This window comes from Misgurnus anguillicaudatus, chromosome 1, assembly GCF_027580225.2.
Source record: "Misgurnus anguillicaudatus chromosome 1, ASM2758022v2, whole genome shotgun sequence".
Classification (NCBI taxonomy): domain Eukaryota; kingdom Metazoa; phylum Chordata; class Actinopteri; order Cypriniformes; family Cobitidae; genus Misgurnus; species Misgurnus anguillicaudatus.
The window spans coordinates 991,331-1,015,084 of record NC_073337.2 but is presented as its reverse complement, the minus strand read 5'-3'; the positions used below and the strand labels follow the sequence as shown (position 1 = coordinate 1,015,084).

The following is a 23,754-nucleotide window of genomic DNA, read 5'->3' as shown; positions in this document are numbered from 1 at the left end:
GATGCTGGAAAACCAGGTGACCCACCAGCTTTGCCAGGCTGGGAGGACCAGCTTAAACCAGCTACTGACACCTTAAACCAGCTACCAGCTTATGCTGGTCTTAGCTGGATTTTTCAGTAGAGGATGTATTTAAACAACACCGAACCCTATTTTAACTTTTTTTTGCATGGACTATCATGTTTACCCAGATTTTCTCCCGTGAATCTTTTAAAGTACATTTTTCACACTGATTCATTGTCCCTGTCATCCTGTTCCATTAGTGCGTCCAAACCCAGAGCAATTGGCTTATTACTGGTTCAGCTTGGAAGCGTAGGTCACAGTCGAGGCATTGAAATCATTGTGTTAAATATCCCACAATTCTGTATTGATTTCCTGTCATGATGCTGCAAGATCACTGTGCTTGCTCTCTCATCTGCATTTTATTTTCTTCCTCTGTTCTCTTTCTTGTTCATTTTTGTCTTGTTCATTCAATTTTTTTGCCATCGGTCTGTCTATCTATATCTATATTTCTCTCTCTCTCTCTCTCTCTCTCTCTCTCTCTCTCTCTCTCTATCTCTCTCTCTATCTCTCTCTCTCTATCTCTCTCTCTCCTTCCTCTTCATCTGCGCATGCACAAGTAGGCGGGTACATAGATTTCAACAGCTTATACACATTCACACTCGGTGATATTACGCATTTCGAGCCGATACGCTGCTCGAGCTTCAGCGTACCTGACTATGGCACGGCGGGTTTCGCCTCCTCTCTTTCAACCCCCTGAACAGCATGCGAGTCGCGGACCGACATGACAGCGAACAACCGAGCGACCAAAGCCGCCTCTCCTCCTCCACACCGGCGGCCGTGCGCGCTACCGAGGCAGGGAGCGGGAGTCGGGCTGCTCCGGTACGCGGTTCTGGTGGCGGTGTGCGCGCTCTGCTACAGTAACTCTCTCTGGGGAGAGTTTGTGCATGATGATATATGGGCCATCACCAATAATCCGGATGTCAGACCGGGCTCGAGCCTGCGGAGCATCTTTACTAATGACTTTTGGGGCAAACGGATGGCTGATAACACGAGCCACAAATCCTATCGTCCCCTCTGCATCCTCACTTTCAAGTAAGGGCATCCTCACTTTTAAATGGATCATGTCAGATGGGGCTTTAAACTGTTTGCAGTTTAGAGAAACAGGTTGGAAAGATGGTGACTTCCTATATGAGATTAATGGTTTTATTATAGTAAAAGCATTGTTACAGTTGTGTTTTTAATTGTGATTTAGGGCAGGTTTGTTGTGTTGTAGAGCTTTTATAATGTGCAACGTTGCAAAGCAGCTTTACAGAAGATATTAACACGAAAACTTCATAAAGGTAAATAGAAATAGGAAATAATAATAGGAAAATAGAAATAGTATATAATACAGTAGAAACATAGAAGACACATGTTGTGCCATAAATAAATAGGAAAAAGACATAACAGGGATGATGCTGAAATGTCTTGTAACTTCGGATAAGGATATTATCTATATATCTATCTTGTGTTAACTATGAGGCTGTTAAAAAGGGCGTGGTAAATTCTGTCAAATTGTTTGGTAACACAGTTTAAAGATAGGGGCGTTCACGCAGTAGCATACGCGTTTTTGGTTCCAAAAGCTGCACGAATGTGCGCAACGTAACTGAATGTAACAACATCTTAAAAAGTTAAAATCGCCGGACACACCCCCTAGAAACCGCAACGCTCACATCCAGACGCGACGCATGTGGACTTGCAAAAAATAAAAAATATGCGTCTTGTGAACGCAACTTGATTTTAAAAGCGCCAAGTAACACAGTCTACCTGATTGGTACAAAACATTACGCATGTCCGGTTTATAATTGGTTCAGTTTTAGTTTCCATTTGCAAAAAGTACTTGTAGCGTTGCAGTGATGCACACCAGAATAGGTGTGAGTTTAGGAATAAGTTTTGAGTCCAGATTTAGAGCGTGGGGCGTTCCTCGATCTCGCGTTTCTGACGTCATGGTCCATATGGCACGGGGATCTGACAGCTCACGAGTGATCTGCGATAACGCGAAGAGTGAGAGACTGTAGAAGGCATTGTGTAGGACATTTATAGCAATTAACAGCCTCATATTTTACCTTTATTTTTAGATCAGCTTCTCATGTGCTCTGCGGCCTATTGTTAGAGCAAATACATCGTTTTTTTCTGTAAGTTAATAGGGAATAATTGATTTCGGGAGAAACTTCGGAATGTCGCGACTGACCAATCAGAGTTCCAGATAGCCGTGTAATAAGTAACTTTAACCCTGTAAGAAAAAAATGTTTTACCTTTTATATGTTGTTGTAAGAATCCTCTAATGCAGACATAAATGGGGTTTTACATTTTTGACATTTTAGTAAGTTTTAATTTTGTAATATTACACCATTGTGCCTATGAGGTAGCAGAATTTCAGTGATTTCACTCGCTGTCTAAACAAATGTTAATAACATCTAGTTCATTAGCAGGGTGTACTGCTTATGTACCCAATAATAGTATCCTATATATCCATATACATAATCACACAATACATAATTACCAGACAAACCATATTTTTATGAAAAATAATTTATTATAAAAACATGCTCAGATTGTATTTACAAAACCAGATAAACTGAAAGAAAACTGGTGTTTACTGTTTTTATCTATGTTTACAGACATGTCCAATGATAGTAGTCCCATTTTCTCATTTGGGAAATCTCCTCTCTTTTGGAAACCGTACTCATTTGTGTTATCTGTCAGAACCGTGATCATGTCTTCTGACGCAAACCTTCGGAGGTACTCCAGTGGTATATGGAAGGAGATGGTATCATTAGTGATGCCAATAACAGAAATATCAGTATTGAGACTGATAAAATCGTTTTTCAGACAGTAATACACGTCATGGGCAAGGTCTGTGTTCATGAATGGCTTGGTTTTGTTGGCGTGAAGTCCACATAATCATCACATGGGCAGACATAGTGTTTAATTTATCTTTTATACTGTAGCTAAGAGGCATCACCACATACCTCCTCATCAATTATATCAGAGTCCCATCTCAAAGTCACTTTTTCCAAATTTGGATGATATAAATGACATCATACACATTGTAGATAAGACAGTCCAGGCTAGTAGCATTGCAAAATAAAAAACACACTGATTATTTCCATGCTTATTAATCTTGAGGCCAACCTTTTCCAATCACACTTATACATGTTAAATAATTCACCCATTCTGCAGAATTCACAGAATACTGTCTGGCAAGCTTATTTTCCTCTATGTATAATGCTAATAGCACCTATACCCCCACTCTATATTCCAGAAAAATATCACCTGACCCTGATGCAGCAAACAGATATTTGAGCAAACAAAGCCCAGAAAAGAAAACAGGACCAGCTAAGAATATTTTATAAATAATACGATACACATAGTTTTAAATATTGCTACATAAAGACTTTCAGATCCTCAAATAATTAATTTCCTAAAAATGTATTTAATAATCTTAAAACTTTGATTAAAACTCAATATAGTATCAAAGATATTTAAAATCAGTCATATATTTTGTGGCTACCAAAACAATGATTAAAAAAGTAGATTCTTAACAGTTTAGAAGAACAGCAAATTCATGTAATGTGCAAGGTGCACAAGTAAATTTTGCTACCCGTCAGACACAACATTGTAAAACATTGACATAACAAGCTTAAAATCTAATATAATCAAAACATTTAGCTGTATCTTAAAGTCTGCATGATCTAGACACATAACTAATCACAGAAAAAAATATTTTAGCCATTTTACTTACATGATTGTTGATTTATTTAGTCCAGTAAAAAAGTTCATGTTCTTTAAGGCCGGTTTTGCAGGTTTTGTGAGTTCTTGGCCAGGAAAACAAACCTATTTGCAAAGTCTACCATTTAAAAGCATTGCAGGGTTAAACAACAGGACTTTTTAGTTCTGTAGATGTGGTTTTAAAGAGAAAAAAAAAACATGTAAAGGTATTTTTTTTAGACTTTTAACTGATGTTGTTATATTACAACTGAGGGCTTTACGGGGCTAAGGGATAATAATAGGTAGCCGACTGTTATCGCAGAAATAAGCCCCAAAAGTGTGATCAAGTGGTTTTATTTCATGATTACAACCTGCTGCCTGTACATTATCCCACCAATTACCTGAGGAAGATTAAATATTGAAATATCATATATGCTATTTAAAGACATATTTATATTTCAAATGTCGCCACTGGCCAATCAGAATCGAGCATTCCAACAAGCTGTATAATAATTATGTTGAATATTATAATGATAAATATGTATATAGCATGAGTTATATAAAATACATATTTTTCTAGAATGTGTGCAAATTCACTGTGAAAAATCATTGCTGCAATATTAGAGCATGTGATGTGGTTGTAAAGGTGTTCTATCAGGTTGCTAAGCATGTTTCTGTATGGTTGCTAGGGTGTTCTAGGGGATTACAATTCCAGGTGCAAAATCTTACATATGAATTCTCGCCTCAGCAATCACCACTTTAAAAAACCCACCCAGTATTGAAGCATAGGTGCTGCTTCTGCTCCACTGTGTTAGTGTGTATAAATAAAAACACCCTTGAGTTGAGCCCATAGAAATATATGTGCAAGAGACATACCGACAGGGCTGCTCTTGTATTTCAGCGTGATCCTTGTGTCTTTTATCTGCTCTTTGATGCAGGCTCTTGAAAAACTTCAGCTGTCTTTTTGAGACATGCACAAAGAGTCGGAGCATAGGGAGAGCCTTTCTCCTGTAATACGGCATAGAAAGTGCCACATCCAACAATACAGGAATAGATAGCCTAAAAATAAACATTTTGTCAATATTTCTCACTTTTATTTTATTCCAGTGTCATATGCTGTTATCTGTTTTGTGGAACAGAAAATGAGGATGTTTTTATGAAAATTATTATGCGGCTTATGCTATACAACATCTTAAAAAATTGTTCGTATTGTTTTTTTGTGTGCTGTGTAGTCCCATAGATCAGTTGGTAGAGCATTGCGTTACCACTGCGAAGGTCATGGGTTTGAATCTCAGTGAAAAGGCATACTGAAAAAAGTATATAATGAATTTACTGAAAGTTGCCTTAGATAAAAATATCTGGCAAATTCATACATGTAAATAAATGTAGTCACAGCTGCCTGCCTTTTTGCTATAGGGCCTCAATAAGAACAATGAGAGCTCAAGGGGGACAACACAGAACCTCTAAATATGGTGGTTTCGCTGTTAGACTGTAATAGTTAGGAAAATGTACACTTTATATTTTGTACTAAATTTAGTTTAGTTTAGCTGCACACTTGGTCACCATTAATTTTCATAGCATGGCAACAGCTGTGTAAAAATTCATTTTTATACATTTTATCACAAGTGTTTTCCCTTTTAGCATCCCAAACAAATGGGGAAGATGCTGTCATTTTTTAATGAAGATCTGAAATTAGCTGAAGTTAGATGTGGCCGAGAGTTACGCTCTGTGATTGCGAAATGCCCTAATGACACAGTTTGGCGCCAAATACAGACTGTGAACTCAGCATGAATGGATAGATGCTTTTCAGATTTGATGAGGCTTTGAGACATTTTCTGGCTCTGTATTGACTGTAGTGCACTTATGAATCTCCATGTTACGTTAAACATTGCTAAATAAACAAACATAGGCTTATTATTACCTGCAGATGTACAAAGTGTTTCACAAACATTGTTGTCTTCCTTCCATCATGGCAATAGCTGGGACATTTTTTTTCTTGCTTTTCTCGCTAAAGATGAACGTTAAAGGAATAGTCCATTTTCTTTAAAGAAAAATCCAGATAATTTACTCATGACCATGTCATCCAAAATGTTGATGTCTTTCTTTGTTCAGTCAAGAAGAAATTATGTTTTTTGAGGAAAACATTGCAGGATTTTTCTCATTTTAATGGACTTTAATAGAGCTCAACACTTAATACTTAACTCAACACTTAACAGTTTTTTTCAACTGAGTTTCAAAGGACTATAAACAATCCCAAACGAGGCATAAGGGTCTTATCTAGCGAAACGATTGTCATTTTTAACAAGAAAAATAAAAAAAGATGCACTTTTAAACCACAACTTCTCGTCTATCTCCGGTCTTGTGATACGCCAGCGCGACCTCACGTAATACGTCATCACGTCAAGAGGTCACGGATGCTATATACGAAACTACGCCCCAGTGTTTACAAGCGGGAGAAAGAGGAGCATTTCAACGTTGTTGTATGTGGAATGATACTAATTTATGTCTTTGTGTCAGTTTATTGTTTAAAATGGTCCGCAAATATGCGTTTCATATATGTAACACGTGACCTCTCTATGTCACTACGCAATTACGTGAGGTCACGCTGGCGTATCACAGGACCGGAGATAGACGAGAAGTTGTGGTTTAAAAGTGTATATTTTTTATTTTTCTTGTCAAAAATCACATTTGTTTCGCTAGATAAGACCCTTACTTGTTTGGGATCGTTTATAGTCCTTTGAAACTCTTTTGAAAAAAACTGTTAAGTGTTGAGCTCTATTAAAGTCCACCAAAATGAGAAAAATCCTGCAATGTTTTCCTTAAAAAAACATAATTTCTTCTTGACTGAACAAAGAAAGACATCAACATTTTGGATGACAAGGTGGTGAGTAAATTATCTGGATTTGTTTTTTTAAGAAAATTGACTAATCCTTTAACTGAAATGAAATATCTTGCTCTGTCTCTGAAACAAATTTTCTGCTCATGTCATCTGAGCCACATGAGTGGAGACAACAGTGATAACCAATAACTATTTTGGCCATGTTTGTAGGCCAATGATGTTGTTCATGCTTTCTAAAATCATACCAAAGTGTAATGCAGGAATATAATAAGTGGAAGAATCCACTATAAAGTAGTTTTATTGTAGTTAATTGTCATTTGTGTTGCAGGTACAGGTATTAGGTATTCTTGTTTTGGCCTGTACTGGTCAAACATTCTTGGATTATCTGAAGAAATGCATCTGTGTACTTGAGTACTTGAAAAGTGAGCTGCTGTGATATGGTGCATGATGTTATATATAATAATAAAGTGAGGTAATGTCTCATCAAAGAATGTTAAGTGAATCATTAGATGCGTTCATGATCGTTCTTCAACATCCTCCGTGACCATTTCAGCCCGTGGTGCTTTTAATTTAATTCAGTCTCTCATTCAAGTCAAGGTGACCATGGAAACTCATTAATGTTGCATCACTCAGACTAATCGTTCCAGGCTCACATGTCTAACCCACTGTCTTTTCTTGAAGTGCTCCCTGTGCTGCTAAATCTTTAGGTCAATTAATTTCTCCTGTAATGTACTTACTGTACAGAGCGTTTTCACATGCATTGTCTCTTTACCATTCTGATCGAGTAGACATCATTAAATAGTTCATTTAGAAAAGTTTTCGGTTTCCAATGTCTCCAATTTCAAATAATTTGTCTGTTCATTATAAAAGCAAAAAGGATGCATGACAGAATGTTTCAGGATATTTTTATAAATGTCTGGATTTTGGACCAATGAGATATCACAATCATACTGTTTCAAAATATAAAACATATTTCACTGATATGTTCACTTTCATTTCGAAGCCTGTATAGATGCAAGGCCAAAAATTGCATTTGACACTTTTTTAGTTTAGCCTTTAGTGTGTAGTAATTCAATTCAGTTTATTTGACGCGCTTTTCCCAATGTATATTCTTTAAAAGCTGCTTTACAGAAAATGCACGTTTGTTTCAGAAAAGAAAGTTGTTATGAATTATAGTGTTTACAAATTAGCACATTAATAGTTAGCAAATATTAGCAAATTAAAGGAACAGTATGTAGGATTGTGGACAAAACTGGTACTGCGATCACAAAACTTGTGGCTAAAACTGGTACCGCAATCACACAACTGGTGGCCAATACACAACATGACAACATAAACATCAGTTGAGGGCTGCAACTCCACTTTTTAAATGACAATATCCTGGACAGACAACTGTTGTCAGATATAAGTATTTGAAATGAAAATTATTTCTTAATGTCTAGTGACATATCAGGGCCATTTTATGATTCATTGATATACATTTCTTACATACTGTTCCTTTAATAAATGGTATCATATTTGACAGTTTTCTATGATAATCCAGAGCTGATGTCATTTGAAGTTTATTTGAACCACAGGAGTGGACATCGTCTTCTCATAGATGTTGGGTCATAGTCTTTATAATAAACACAATTTATAACACCATTCAGGTTTAAAGTTAACCATAACAGATTATTTTTTAATTTTGTTTTGCACTCTTGTTTGAAATCTCACTGTTTTTGTTTGGTCACTTTCACTACAGGTTAAACATACTTCTGGCCGGCATGACCCCGTTCTACTTTCACCTGGTGAATGTGTGTCTGCACTGCATGGTCACGGCACTGCTCATGCACACCTGTGAACAGTGTGTGTTCGATGACGGCAACCTGTCCTTCCTCACCGCCCTCCTCTTCTCAGTGCACCCCATTCACACAGAAGCAGTGAGTGTACACGCCTGTTTCCGACCGAATCTATGACTCTATTTTCATCACCTTTTCATTGTCTTTATTCCTCATCTGTAGAAAGCGATCAGTGTATTTCGAATTTTTTTCTGGACGTCTGCTGTTTGCCTAAAGTTTTGTGAGTCAGTAAATTGTCATTTGAGGGGGTTTTACGGGAGATCGTGTGGACTTTGTGTTTGCGTGTGTGTTTTAGACGAGGGCTTGTTTATAATAGAGCGTTTGCTGAGAAGTTTGGAGTGAATCCATCCACAGCGAGCCAAACTCTGATCATCAGCCCTGAGTAAACAGCACCATACATCAACAGCTGCACGGCAGCCCTCCAGCATTAATGATAATGAGACACACACACACACACACACACACACACATCTCCTGCTGAAGGTACCTTCCTACAAAATTTTATTGATAAAGGAGAAATATATTGTTATTACTGTTTGGATGTATGTTATCTGTGCTGTAGCTCTGTTGTATATTCCTTATTTAATTATTTAGTAGCACATAATGAAAATATAAAAATGTTTAACATAATTGCACTGCAAGTTGCTTTGGATAAAAGTGTCTGCCAAATACATAAATGTAAAAAACGGTGCAAGAAAATTAAGCAGTAAACCAGATTTTGAACAGATTTGAACTTACGTTGCCCACATGGTCATGTGCTGAAGAAACAATGCCATCCTTAATGCACTAAATGTTCAAATAATATACATTTTAAGGGATAGTTTACCCGAAACTTAAACTTCGGTCTTCATTAACTCATCTTAAAGTTTTTCCAAACTTGTACTTGTTCCAAAAATCTGTAATGTTTACAATTTTGACCACAATGGGTACAGTTATGTAAAGATATTTTACTGTGTCAGTATTGTTAATAGTAATTATTGCTAATATCCAATATACCAAAATCATCTGTGCGTTTACCGGACCGACCATCCAAACTCAAGACCATCTGGTGATTCTCCTTGTAACCAAAGGTTTGTACCCATATCAGGGCCTTGCTTGCAGGCAGTAGGCTAGTTGTTACCAGCGTGGAGCATCGCTTTACAAGCGTCAGCAGGAACCTGATGGAAAATGAAAGAGCTTCATTCACTGCTATTCTTTTCCTCCCTGGAGACTGTCCTGAAGTTTGCCTGCAACCATCTGCTTGACTTCCTCTATCACAGCCACCAATCATTGTTGATCATGGCATCTTTCAAGTAAAACACACCTGCCTGACTTAAAGGACAAGTTCGGTATTTTACACTTAAAGCCCTGTTTTCAGATTGATTAAAATTTGGACATAGGATGCTGGCCCGAGAATTTTCAGGTGTTTGTTGTATTACCTCCACCTCTACAATGGCTGTATAGGTGCACAGGAACAATCCTTCCTAAAATGCATTAAACGTTCGTTTACAAAGACGTGAAACTCACCGAGAGGTCAGGGGTGTTCACTGATATGCTCACACAAAAATTGCTGCAAAAGATGCTTTCCAACAGGTGTTATCTTAGTTTTTGTCCAACTCCATTGACATGTATTAGTTGTGCTGTGAGGTACGGTATTACTCCACGCCGGGAACTTTGTTTGTATTCTTGCAATTGGCAAAGGCGGATTATCGCCACCAACTGGGCTGGAGTGTCTATTATTCAAACTCTCAGCGGAAGAATATACGAGTGTGAGGCGTTTGGAAAAATAGGTCCACAAGTTTACAACGAATGCTAAAACACCTGTTGAAAAGTCTTTTGCAATCATTTTTGTGTGAGCATATCAGTGAACACCCTGTCTTTGTAAACGAAAGTTTAATGCATTTTGGGATGGCTTGTTCCTGTGCACCTATACAGCCATTGTAGAGGTGGGGGCTGATACAACAAACACCCGAAAATTCTTGGGCCAGCATCATATGTCCAAATTTCAGTCAAAACCGTTCTATTTCATCATAAACAATCTGAAAACAGGGCTTTAAGTGTAAAATACCAAACTTGTCCTTTAAGGATTCATGACACTTGACAGGAAAGTGAGTTTGCTTAAAGTTTGAGAGTAAATCTTTTTCTCTCTTTCTCATATACACTCTCAGCATTTAGAGTAATTAGTAAATGCACATTTATGTTTGTGCATTTGGCAAATGCGTTTATCCAAAGCAACTTCAAGTGCATTCAAGCTATGCAGTTTTTATCAGTATGTGTGGGAATCAAACCCACAGCCTTTTGTGCTGCTGACACGATGCTGTACCAAGTGAGCCACAGAAAACTGTATGAGTCCTAGTTTCCTAATCTTTATATTATCTGCAGGGTTTTCACGGGTCCTTGAAATTCTTGAAAGTTTGTTAAACTGGGCGGAAAAATTCAAGGCCCTGGGACGTTTTTGAAAATATACATACATAGATACAGGTCATTGAAAGTGCTTGAATCTATGCAAGAAATTTTCTGGGAAAAAAATCCATATTATTCTGTGTAGTGTAGGATAATATCATAAAAATTCTAGACGTTTTAAGCACACGTGATAAACTGTTTGCTTTAAATGCTTATATCCTCTGAATGTGAATGTTGATTTATACCCAAATGCTTTTTTGCATAGTTGTGTTTGACACATGAAAACGTCTCGGGTTACGTATGTAACTGTTGTTCCCTGAGAAGGGAACGAGACACTGCGCGCATCTCCCTTGCCATACTTCATGTGTCCCCGTAACGTCGTCTTTGGCAATATTTCAGATAGTGATCCTGCGTCACCCTGTCTTTGTCGTTAAGCCTCACCATTGGTTAAATTTGATATACACATTCACACGCACTTACCATTGGAGGCGTTCCCAAAGAGAGAGAGAGAGAGATAAAAGTATTTTGTTTCTCTTTATACAGCAATCACAATCTCTTGTGAGGGTTTAGTTTAACAGGGACTAAATGGTTTATTTGTATGGAAAACTCTTTGCCGTGTATTCCTTATATAGTTTTGTATATGCAGAGGTTGGCGTGTATGTTGGCAGGGCTGGTCTGGGCTCTGCAGCTGTTCTCGTGAAATTCCTGCAGAATTAGGTAATTGGCTGAAATGAGGTTTAGCTGTTGGTCTTTCTAAAGAACTGCAGCCGATTTCAGATCTGAAGTTGGATATACAATTACCTTTTAGCTGCGTGTGTGCATATTTAATCACAGATCTTAACAGGAGAGTATTGGCTACTTATGAATCCCTTGAAGGGCCACCAAAGATTCATGGGTCCTCGGTCTCTACCAAACACAATAGATCAAGAAACACGATTATAATGTGACTTCTTTCTTGTCACTTTATGCATGCGTGTGCTCTCTCTCTCTCTCCAGCGGTCTCGATTCTAAATGTTCTGGCTTCATATGAGAAGACAAGATTTATTAGTACTATTGTGTGTGTGTGTGTGTATATAGTGTACCTTGCTTGAAAAGAGAGGAAGATATAGATTTATTAGTGGCATGCTATTCCCTATATCAACCTTTGTTCAATCAGATGTTTTTACCTAGTTAGTTGATGAAAGCTGATCACTTTCACATAGATTTACTGACAAGTCCACTAGCCCAACATTTACATTTGTGGTCAGTCCATAAACCGAGCAGCCAGACAGCCATATACCATACTGACAGTGAGTTGAGTTAAGGGCCAGTGAGCTTTCTCAATGTTTACATTAAAGCCGACGTTTTTGGAATAGTGCCGAAAAACACACGCTCACCCCATGTCCGTTACCAGCGGTGCGTGAATGCTCCGGGGTGTGTCTTCTATATGTGTGTGTGTTTAATTCCGTGGAATTCTGCCTTGGGGGGGATGGGCTTCTGAAATCCTCCAGATGTGGAGTGTGTCAACCATGGGATCATTTTAACATTTGCGCCTCTGGCAAAACCAAGCAGAGAAAATAAAGTAGAGAAGTAAAAAGACAAGACTAGAGGAAGTGAGATAGTAGGGGGGAGGAAAGGAGGAGAAGACTAAGTGCAGTGGAAAGTAGATGAGAAAAAAGGAGATAAGTAGTGGAGAGGAATGGAGACAAGAGTTGGGAAGAGGAAAAGAAAGGAGAGTAGTGGAGAAGGAGGAGAGGTGGAAAAGATTAAAAAATGATGCACGTTTTTAACGGGGATGGGAAGATGAAAGTATAGAGCAGCAGAGACATAAATCTCGTTTCCTCTTTGCCTCTCAGTTCCATCTTTCAGTTTTACTCCTCGTTTGATTTGCAAAGAAATGATCATAGATCAAGCAGTAAGGGTTCACACTGTATACTAACTGTGACAACACAAGAGTGTTAAAATAAAGAAGATCAAATCATGCAAGAGATTTGTTGTATTAATTGCATAAACTGCATGTGTTGCAGGTGTCTGGGATCGTTGGGAGAGCCGATGTGTTAGCCAGCATGTTGTTCCTTCTGACCTTTCTCTCCTATATTAGGTAACTGCAATCTTGTTGGCATAAGCATGCATTGACCTGACAGTAAAATGGCATAATTGCATTGATTGCTAAATTTAATTTATTGTATAGTTTATGTTCATTACATTTATAATTTACATTCAAATAAAAGTAAAAAGTAAAACATGGTTTATTTCCCAGTATTTTACTATAATGTAATTTGTCTTTATAGCTAAACATTTCAAATAATCTTAATTTATCTTTTCAAACTAAATAATGGCTAAAAAACAATGCATTTAATACATTTGATATAGTTGCACTGCCACTTGCCATCTTTCTACCAGCCCATTTTTTTATTCATTTATTCAATCTGTTTTCAAATGCTTTCTTCTCTTAAAAGAAGCAGTTTTCTGACTTTACAATGTTTTTTTTTCAGGAGTGTGTCTGTAAACAGAATGGCTGATGCTTTCCCCCCGACAGTCTCGGTCCTGTCATTGTCTCTCAGTCTGTTTCTGGGCACCTGCGCCATGCTGGTGAAAGAGACGGGCATCACTGTGTTTGGTGTCTGCATCCTATACGATTTCCTGGTGATCTGCCGTAAGCCCTTTATCTTGTAAGTTACTGCACATTTGTGTGTTTGAGTTATTAAGTGAAAAGGTTCTTCACAGTGATGTCATAGAAGAACCATTTTGATTCCTTCAAGAATCATTTCTGTTTTAGCTTTTAATCATTTAAAGACCCTTTTTTAACCACAAAGAAACAGAAAGGATGATAATGGTTCTTAATTAAACCATTTAGCAAAACAAATGTTACTTTTATGGGATCGTAAAGCACCTTTATTTTTAAGTGTGTATGACCTGCCAGGGAATTACTTAATGACAGCTACAGTAGTATCACTTTGGCTTTGAGACACTAATATTTTACAAAGCAGCATGTGTGACGACATGAAACATTTAATTTGGTATTACTCTGGGTTCCCACAGGTTTTTGAAATCATTGAAATTTGTGAATCTGGGGGGGAATTCAAGGCCATGGGAAGTTTTTGAAAATATACATGCATAGAATACAGGTCATTGAAAGTGCTTGAATCAATTTTATGCTTCTATTTTCTGGAAAAAAATCCATATTATTCCCTGACTTTTTAAGCACACGTGCTACACTGTTGGCTTTAAATGCTTATATCTTCTGTAAGTGAATGTTGATTCATACCAAAATGCTTTTTTGCATAGTTGTGTTTGACACATGAAAACGTCTCTGGTTATGTATGTAACTGTTGTTCCCTGAGAAGGGAACGAGGTGCTGCGTCTCCCTTGTCATACTTCCTGCGTTCCTGTAACGCCGCCTTTGGCAATATTTCAGATAGTGATATACTTCCTGGCTCCTGCGTCACCCTTTTAATGACTCTTTGTTGTTAAACCTCATCATTGGTTGACTTTGATGTACACATTCAGACGCACTTACTTCTGGAGGCGTCCCCAAAGTGTAACAGCAGTGACACAGCGCAAGTTCCCTCGAAAGAGAACTGTAACAATGTATCTTAAATGGTAACACGATGTAACCTTGCTCTCACTTGAAATGTGTCCTAACATTTAGTCCTTAAATTTGAGGGTATTGGACCTGGAAAGTCCTTGAATTTGAAGTTAACTAAGGGTGGGAAACCATTACTTGAAGACCTTTTTATTGCTTTCTAAAAATGTGACTCTTTTAAAGTCTTTCATTAGCACAGATATTGTATTACTCCATGAAATCTTTAAACCAAGACTGTAAAAATTCCTTTACTGATCTACAGTATCCACACATGTGACAAAAATCCAGCTTTTATGATCACTTATAAGCTTTGTTTATTTAGATTGAAACAATGAACATGTCTGTCTCAGGCTGGTTATTGTTATCTAGAAATGACATGTAGAGGGTTGAGAGAAGCCAGTCTGTCTCTGTAAAAAATGTTTTCTTAAGTGAAATGTTTATAGAGAATTTAATTATGGGTGGAGTCATTGGACCCATTCGCTTTTAATATTTAGCCTGAGACTAAGACGAGGCAAAAGTGACCAATACGCATTCGTGTAATCGGATCACGTACTGTAGCATGCATGCCCGCTAAATTCATTGGGGGTGCGGGTTACGATCAGAAGCCTCTCTAGGGAGACATTATATGTACTGAAAATTTGCAAAACATGCAAATGTATGCAGACCACCATCTGACCTTATTCGCTTGCCATATCTGGATTAAAAATGTTTACCTCTTTGCACACCATCTCGAGAAAGTATGCTTATTGTTGCATGCAGGTACATTAATGAAATTGCCCTGCCTGGTCATTACAGCTGATTTATTTTTCTCTGCTTTGATCATGGGAGCTCTGTTCAATAGATGCACAACAATACTGGAGCCACAGATGCAAAGTGACCTTCTTGTTATATATAACTCGAATCTAGAAAGAAAAGTTATTTGCAGTCTTTGTATGGTGGAATTTAATAAGCATGGTCTTCAAGAAGGAACTACAGAAATCACAGGATTTTATTAGTTGTATCTTTCGACAGGCTTAACAGCAAGATATAAGGGTTCATGGCATTGGAAGTTGACTTAAAGGACGACTTTTGTTTTACTGGTACCAAACTAATTGTGTGCACAGATATTCAAGGGAAAGATCATCACACAGTACTCTTTATTTTTTTTTTAATGGGCAACACACAAAACAAACTTCCAATTATAAGTTGTCTGTTTTGTTCAACAGTGGCAGTAATTGGCATTCAAAGAGAGTCAATCAGGCGAAACAAACAGCAATCTCTCTCTCTCTCTCTCTCTCTCTCTCTCTCTCTCTCTCTCTCTCTCTCTCTCTCTCTCTCTCTCTCTCTCTCTCTCTCTCTCTCTCTCTCTCTCTCTCTCAGTGTGAACCTCATTTGCTTCAATTACACTTCCAGCTATTTAAACTCTGCTTTGTGTCCAGTGGGTCTTGACTCTGTCAGGGTGTGAAAAGCTGAACAAAGCGCCTCATCAGTAAGTGGGAACTGTAGAGGGACCCCTCGAACGGCCCTTGGGTTCTCATTACTGAAAGAAACGCACATCTACTACCAGTCTTGATTCTTCAGCTGTGTGTGCAAACATTAGACCCCTCACGCACACACAAAATCCCCCACTCCTTCCACTCACCCCAGGCTAATATGTTGCTGTACCAGCACAGCGGTTTGGATGGTGCAGTCAAACTCCTATTTCAATCATCAGGGCTCACAGAGCAACTTAAGGATATTTACTAGGATGGGATTGAATTTAATCAGTCAGTGGTTTCTAACCGAGATTATTTGATGCTATCTTGGGTGATTTCACTCTTTGAAGCAGCATAAAATTCCCATTATATTCGAGTGAGGAACTGTGATGTCATAATGATATTGATATTAAAATGTGTGATGCCATCACATGTAAGTGGGGCCAACTGATCTATATAAAATGAGTGGAATAGGACATTATCAGATTTTAATTATAAAACAGTACTTTACCAGTCTTCGTGTTTATATCTGAAGTTTCCCTGTACATTCTTCCAATGCAAACTAAGCATGTACATAGTTATTTATTTAAAGTTGTTAATTTTCCTTGCTTATTAAACAGTGAGTTATTGTACATTTATCTCCATTACAGTAGCATTACAGTAATATCTTTCTTTGTTCTTTAGAACCCAAATGCAGATTTAAAAATAAAGTGGGTTTTTTGTTTACTATGGGATTGGATGATGACCACCTCTTTAAACTTTAAAGGGCCCAAGAGTTTTAAAGAAGCACTGTAACTCTACTCGACTAGTGCCATATACTTTCGTATACGTGTCCTGAAGGCATACAAAAGGGTTTGGTGAGGATGTTTACTTTAAAATAAAGTATAAAAACTGAAACAACAGCGATATCCACATACAGAAGGACTATTAAAATATATGAACCAAGTTGAAAGGAGTTTTTTTTTTTACATTTTTGGGTCCTTTTGAAGATTGAAGGGTTTAAAAAAAACAGAAAAAAAAAAAAAACTTTTGAGAGAAATCTGCATTAGGGTTCTGAAGAACAAAAAAACACATTAGGGGCTCCAACGACATCATGAGGGTAAATAATGACAAAGTTTTCGTTCTTGGGTGAAATATCTCTTTTAGAGAATATGGAAGTGACATCAAAACGTATATCGTGACTGTTATACGAATAGAGTGACATTGAATGCGGATTTCTGGTATGAATTATAACACTGCACAACCTTGAAGAAAAGCAAAGGGAAGATTTTCTCTCCCTTTGCGTCCTCAGGGGAACGAGAGGCTGTACAGCTTTATTTGATTTTCAAGAGTACCTATAATAAACCTTTGCTGCTCCCTGTGACCCTGTGGATGACATAAACTCTCTCTCACACACACACACACACACACACACACACACACACACACACACACACACAGAGTGCAATGTGTGAGTGTGTGATTATGACTGATGGTTGTCGTAATGTCTGCAGACACGCTGCCCTTTTGTGTGCCGTGTGTGTGTGTGTGTGTGTGTGTGTGTGTGTGTAGTCAGGGGGTGAAGGGTCTCTTGTGGGTTCTGTTATTGTTAAATGCAATAACTTGACTCTTGTTTTTGTTCTTATATTTCTTCATTAGTGTAATATTCATGGGCATCCAAATATTTGGTAGTGCCTGACTTAATAACAAAATGTTTATCTGCATCATTCAAATATCAAGTCAAAGTGGCTGTATTTTTTTGTAATAAAATAGGAGTTGCTAGGAGAAATCAAACAATACCAGACGTTTCGAAACTTCTTGTAACCCTTCATTTTTTGTCCTTCAGTTGTTTTTAGTTTACTATGGCTTCGTTAGTTGGGATTTCACACCCCAAATTTTCAGCTGAGATGTCTGTGGTGCTGAACTCAAGTGCATCAGGTGTTAGTAGATCACCTGCACCTCATCAGCTCTGCTTATTTATGACCCTGAACTAATTTGCGTTGCTGTTTGTAGATTGTGTTGGTCTTATGAAAATCAGGTGTTGCTCCTGTGTTATTTAATTTGTGCTTTTTTAGTAAATAACCTGCAGATATTTCCACTCCCATCCGCACTATGTGGGAATTGTGCTCTCGCGCTAATTAGCCGCATTTAGTAATTGTTAGTAGGTTGAACTTTGACCTAGGAAATATTTGCCTGCTCAAAGTCTAGTGTGACCCCCCCTTTAGGGGTCTAATGGTGTGCTTAGTCAGAGATGTAAATGTTTAAAGACATATTTTGTAATTGTCAGAATAAAAAGATGTTTGCATCCCATTATGCACCATTATGTGGTTTTTTTTTACCTATTAAATGCAAGTGAAAATTCCATGCACAAATAAAGCTAGAAAATTCTATTGTGGAAAGTCGCTCCCCTCCTAAAATACCTCTGACACCCATTGGTTGAAACATAAGTGGCCCTGGTAATGTCATCTGAAATTGAAAGTCATTTCATTTTCATTTTAAAGACAGTTTTCTGGGGAATAATGTACACTGGTGTATCATGCAGAATAAGACCTGCGTTGTGAATTAAGAAAGTTAAACAGTGTACAATTTGAGTTCTTATTGACTTTAATCAATTATTCATCAAGTTCATAAAACACTTTACCATCAATCGTGTTGCGATCTCCTCTTCTTTCAGTGAGAAAGAGACAAAAACATCATTAAACAGGAAAGCAGATACAGCAATAAAGGAAAGAGAAGGCGAGGCGGGAGGCTGGCTTTTTTATACGATATTGCATTTGAGCACGTTTACAGATCCCTGGAGTACAATTCACGGTGAAAGGGAGCGACGCACGCACACACAGTCATTAAGTAGAAGGCTCCTCCGCTCTTTACCAAATCAATCAGCCTGAGCTCCACCCCCTTTATATTCATTTCACCCCTGTTTCTGCTTTTTCTTCCATTTATCTCACTCCATTTCATTTTCAGTCACAGCTTTCATGGTGCATAAATTAAAATTCACTGTATGCGGTTTAAATAGAAATACAGCCATTTTTAATTATTATGCCTTTTTGCATTCCACAAGTTCTGTATTAGGGGAAGCTATAAACAGATTGATATGCCCACAAACTACAGTAGTTTGCTAATAGTTGTTATACTTGTAATTAAGTCTTTAATGAATCAAATTGTATTTTACTGATTGAGTTATGGAGTCGATTAATGCTTGTCACATCCGGTTATGCTTTGTTTTAGGCACTTGTCACACTCCAGGTTAAAGGAGCTCGTAAGAAATTCCTCCCCATTCATCAAGCGTGCCTGTGTCGTCTCATTACATGTAAGTAGCCATGTTTTCCCCTTCAAAAGTCATGTTAGCTGCGCTATTTAGAAATCACTGTCTGCATTAAAGGTGCAGTGTGTAAATTTTAGCTGCATCTAGTGGTGAGGTTGCGAAATGCAACCAATGGCTCAGTCCACTGCTCACGTCTTGTTTAAAAAATAACACATAGAGAAGCTATGGTAGCCGCCACTGGACAAACATGTCATCGTCAGAAACAACTTAGTAAAAAAGTTTGCCTGTTAAGGGCTTCTGTAGAAACATGGCTGCACAAAATGGCGACTTGCATGTAAGGGGACCCTCGCTGTATGTAGATAAAAAACGTCTCATTCTAAGGTAATAAACACAATAAAAGGTCTTTATACACCCCTGATAATATAGTTTTTTTTATTATTTTGCTTTTCTGTCAAGAGATCCTTCTAAAAATTACACCCTGCACCTTTAATCTTAAAGTTGACAGAATAAACTTTTAGCATACATACTTGTTTAAAATGTACAGGGTTTTTTTTCTGGAACATTGCCAGAAAACACAGATGTGCTAAGGGGAGAATACAACTTTTTGGAAATATGTAAACCCAAAAAAGAAAAACATTTAAAGTGTCAAGGGTAAATGATTACTTTTCAAATCCAAGTGCGCGTTCTACGATTTTGGCCCAAAAGTTCCTCTGACCAAAATCTGTAGGATTTGATCACATATTGAACTTTTTAAATGTGCGTCTGGGTTAAAGCAAGACAAAACACATCTTTAAAAGAACAGTCCCACGAGCCCTTTATCTCATGTGCAGTGTGGCTTTGAGAGATAATGAAATGGCTTTTACTTCTGATTGAACCCAGAACCTTTTGGTTAGCAGCCTAGTCCCATTTCTATTAGGCTGCAATGACCTCATCTGCTATAAATTCACAAGGTATTTGACTGTATGTCCTGTAGGTCATAGTCATCATGTCTGTTCGCTTATGGTTGATGGGCGGCTCTATGCCACTGTTTTCAGAGCAAGACAATCCAGCATCTTTCTCTCCGCACCTGCTCACAAGGTCAGTCTAGCTATTATTTATATTTTAATTATTTCTCATCTTTATAATAATACAGATGAATATGTTTTCACCTATTGAAGATTATATATAGACTATAACAGCTTTGATAACGTTGAGGAATTTCATATGCACACAAAAGCAGTAAAGCCTCAATCCCAAGCATACAAATATCTAATATTCGTATTAATATTACATAGCATGGCCTTTCTGTGTCTTTTCAGGTTTCTCACGTATTGCTATCTTCTCACCTTCAACGCCTGGCTCTTACTGGCACCCATAGTGCTTTGCTATGACTGGCAGGTAAATTGCATCACATTAAAGTGCACACATAGCCACACAAATCCATGCAGCGATCACAGCGTTTGATGTGTGTTGCGAATTACAGGTGGGAAGTATACCTTTAGTAGAATCTCTGTGGGATGGACGTAATATTGCATCATTGCTTCTGGCTCTGGTCATGCTGGCGTTGAGCGTGACCTGTGTTACACATCTGCAGGTAAGCACACACTCATTCTGTCATAACAGGCACACACATACCTTTCATTGTTTTATTGAGATAAAAGCACACGTCACACCCCGCTGCTCTATCCGCTTTCCTACTGTGCGCTCCAAAGCCAGATCTTGGCTAAACATCGCCATAGCACCCTGTGAAAACTGGAAGCGCTTGTGTGAATAAGTGTGCAGTTGGCATGATGCAGATGTTTGCCGTGAGCTAACGCACACATTCCTCACGCAGGTTACACATTGAGCCCGACAACATTTTTCAGTTCATCAGGGTGTTATTTCTGCTCCGTTTGTCTCGATCTTGCAATTTTGTGAAGCAGATGTGCCTGCTGCAGTGTTAGACCGAGAATGGCTTTGAATTTGACTTTCAAAAGCAGGATGCAAAAATACTGTACTCCCATACACAAATATGAGACATTTCCTTATATAAATATGTGTTGTATTTCAGTGTTTCAGATTTCTGTGTGGGTTGTGAATTTGAAGTAGAATTTCATATAACTGATGTACCCATAATCATGTTATAATTTTTTACAAATTTAGATGATAATGCTTGTTTGAAAAGAGCAATTGCAGCATTATGGATGTGACATTTGCAGTCAAAAATTAAACTGTAATTAATTAAATAATGTTTTCATTACCTATATATTGAACCATCTGCTTGTTTTCGTAAATCTCTAATGATAGAGTTTAGACATCAGAAAAATATCAGTCTATGCATCTGTTTTCTGTTTTAGATAAGTGAAACAACATGTGTTTTGAATGTGGCCAACAAATATTGATATCTGAGATATCAGTATGGTAAAAAAATATTTAGTTAAAACTTATTTTATGGTAAGAATAACATAGAATTGCTCAAATGCAATATCCAAATGTCATTTTAACATGCTGTGGGTTTTAATTGATTTTAATTCAGATTCAACTCATGGATAGAAAGGCAAGTGTTACCTGACTCTATTGCTCATATTCAATGAAAAATTTTACATTTAATTTTATTTATAAATCGCTTTTCACAATTGTTATTTGTTTTAAAGCAGCTTTACATGAATAGATGTGGGAAAAACACAGAAAAATCAATAGATAACATAAGAAGCAGAATACAGCGGCTAAGAATAAACCGTACATGTGAGCGTAGTAATAATGTAACGTATACAGTAAAGTGCTAAGTTAAGCCAATGTTGGCTGACTCTCAGGGGATGAAAAAAACCTAGGAGAAAACCCTGTGGGAAAACTCCTAGGAGGAGAAAAACCCTTGAGAGAGATACATATATACAGTATTTATATAAATAAACATGATAGGGATATGAAACAGGTAAACGGATTAAACTGGTTCAGCCGGTGGTTGTTGGTCAGGTCTCGGCTTCAAAGCAGCAGGAACTGGGTCTGTTTGTCTCATTCTCCTCGGGGTCGGGGACGAGACAGGGAGAGAGACACAAAATCCTATTAGCGTAGGGCCGTTCGCATGTAATGCAAGTGTCATACAGTATTGTGGTTTAAAGACAGGCTAGCTATTGCGGCATAAGTATATTACCCAGATGAGTTATGTGAATGCTTTGTTCTGGACAAACTAACTATTGCGGGATAGGTACATTTACTTGACATTTTATGTGAATGCTTTGTTAAAGTAGAATGTCTTAAGTTTAGACTTAAAGTGATCTTCTCGAACATTATTTGGTAAATCATTCCAGAGCTTAGGGGCTAGAAATGAAACGGATCGAGCACCTTTAGACTCTTTTGATATTCTAGGGATAATTAATTGGCCAGAATGGATTGTATTCTGATAGTAATTCTTTAAGATACGACTTAATTTTTTAAGATCATAGACCATTTACAAATGGTGATAACAATTCTTACCATTAAATACCCTGTTAACAATATAACATTCCTGCACATTGTCCAACGTTCCCATAAAACATCTGAGGCGCTACAATGGCATATCAGTCAGTGTTTGACGGTTCCCAGAATCCTCTTTTAGTGGTTTGCTGGTGTGGGGGTGAAATCCTCCAGGGATCTTTTAAAAACTTGTGTGTGTTTCTTCATTCACGTCCTTGAAGCACAAAGCAGTGTGTCTGTGGCTGATTTAACTCACCCCAGAGAATGCAAGAAAGAAGAAAAATGAGAGAAAGAGAGAATATCTTTGTATCTGATCATCTGAATAATTCGTATGTCTGCCACAATCTGACAAGCCAGTGTCAGTAAAGTGCCTGCATCTTTAACTGATTGAGTCGGTACGTGTGCAAATACTCTGTTGGATGACTGTTTATAGCGATAACAGATTACAGATTTCATATCCATCAATAGTGCACAATTGAACTGACCTTCCTGTCATCTGTGTAAAGCGGGGTGCAAACAAATTCCCTCTCTAGGTCCATTTTGAGTGTTGCATTGTCCCTTTATTCATAATAATAGGAGTGCTCAAATCCGCAAGGTCCAAATTTCTGAGGCCCCAGAGGGAAAATCCAAGACTTGGAAATAAACAGTTTAAGGACTGGAGAATAGAAAATATTTAGGAATTTGTAATATTTCTAAGACATTCAGTGCATGTTGTCAAGGGGGACACACAGTGTACTAAACACTTTTCACAGAAATGGTCAGAATTTGTCTTAAAAATCACAGCCACGGTTGATTTTTTTTATCGAGGACTGTGTCTACAGCATTGCAGTATCTTTTGTTCAATCAGATGAGTAGTGTGGAAGAAATGAAAGGGGTGAGTGCCACTGAATGGTGTTTGTCCTGGCGATATTTTGGATCACGCAGCCGATGACCTCTGGTTGTGCTGCCATGCGACAGATGGCGAATAGCATAAAACATAATGCCAAAGCCATTATTATACACATTTCCCAGAATAACTCAAGCTCTGGGTTAGTGAATATTGTTTGACAGCTTCTCTTAACACTTTGTGTTTACATTACTTTCCATTCTTGTTTGTATAAAATAAAAAAAGGGTCCAAACAAATGACCACCCAGGTTTAGAGATTAATATCTCTGCCAGTGTAGGCCAACCATAACATAACCCTTATAACATATTATTGTCTTAGGGAGCAGCAAAATAAACGTGCCTGTTTAATGTTCACACAGTAGTAATGCTTATATAAATAATACTT

The 23,754-nt window shown here is 37.7% G+C and overlaps 1 protein-coding gene across 1 annotated transcript in view; it reads left to right on the top strand.

The window, feature by feature from the left end:
• Positions 1 to 631: 631 nt before the first annotated feature.
• tmtc1 (transmembrane O-mannosyltransferase targeting cadherins 1) overlaps positions 632 to 23,754 on the top strand; it is a 41,651-nt gene continuing 18,528 nt past the window's right edge. The window contains exons 1-8 of the mRNA XM_055191194.2: positions 632 to 1,092; positions 8,331 to 8,508; positions 12,816 to 12,889; positions 13,284 to 13,460; positions 19,036 to 19,117; positions 20,046 to 20,149; positions 20,371 to 20,449; positions 20,535 to 20,645. Coding sequence (XP_055047169.2) covers positions 782 to 1,092; positions 8,331 to 8,508; positions 12,816 to 12,889; positions 13,284 to 13,460; positions 19,036 to 19,117; positions 20,046 to 20,149; positions 20,371 to 20,449; positions 20,535 to 20,645 — 1,116 coding nt within the window. The 5' untranslated portion in view covers positions 632 to 781. The remainder of the gene's footprint in view (positions 1,093 to 8,330; positions 8,509 to 12,815; positions 12,890 to 13,283; positions 13,461 to 19,035; positions 19,118 to 20,045; positions 20,150 to 20,370; positions 20,450 to 20,534; positions 20,646 to 23,754) is intronic.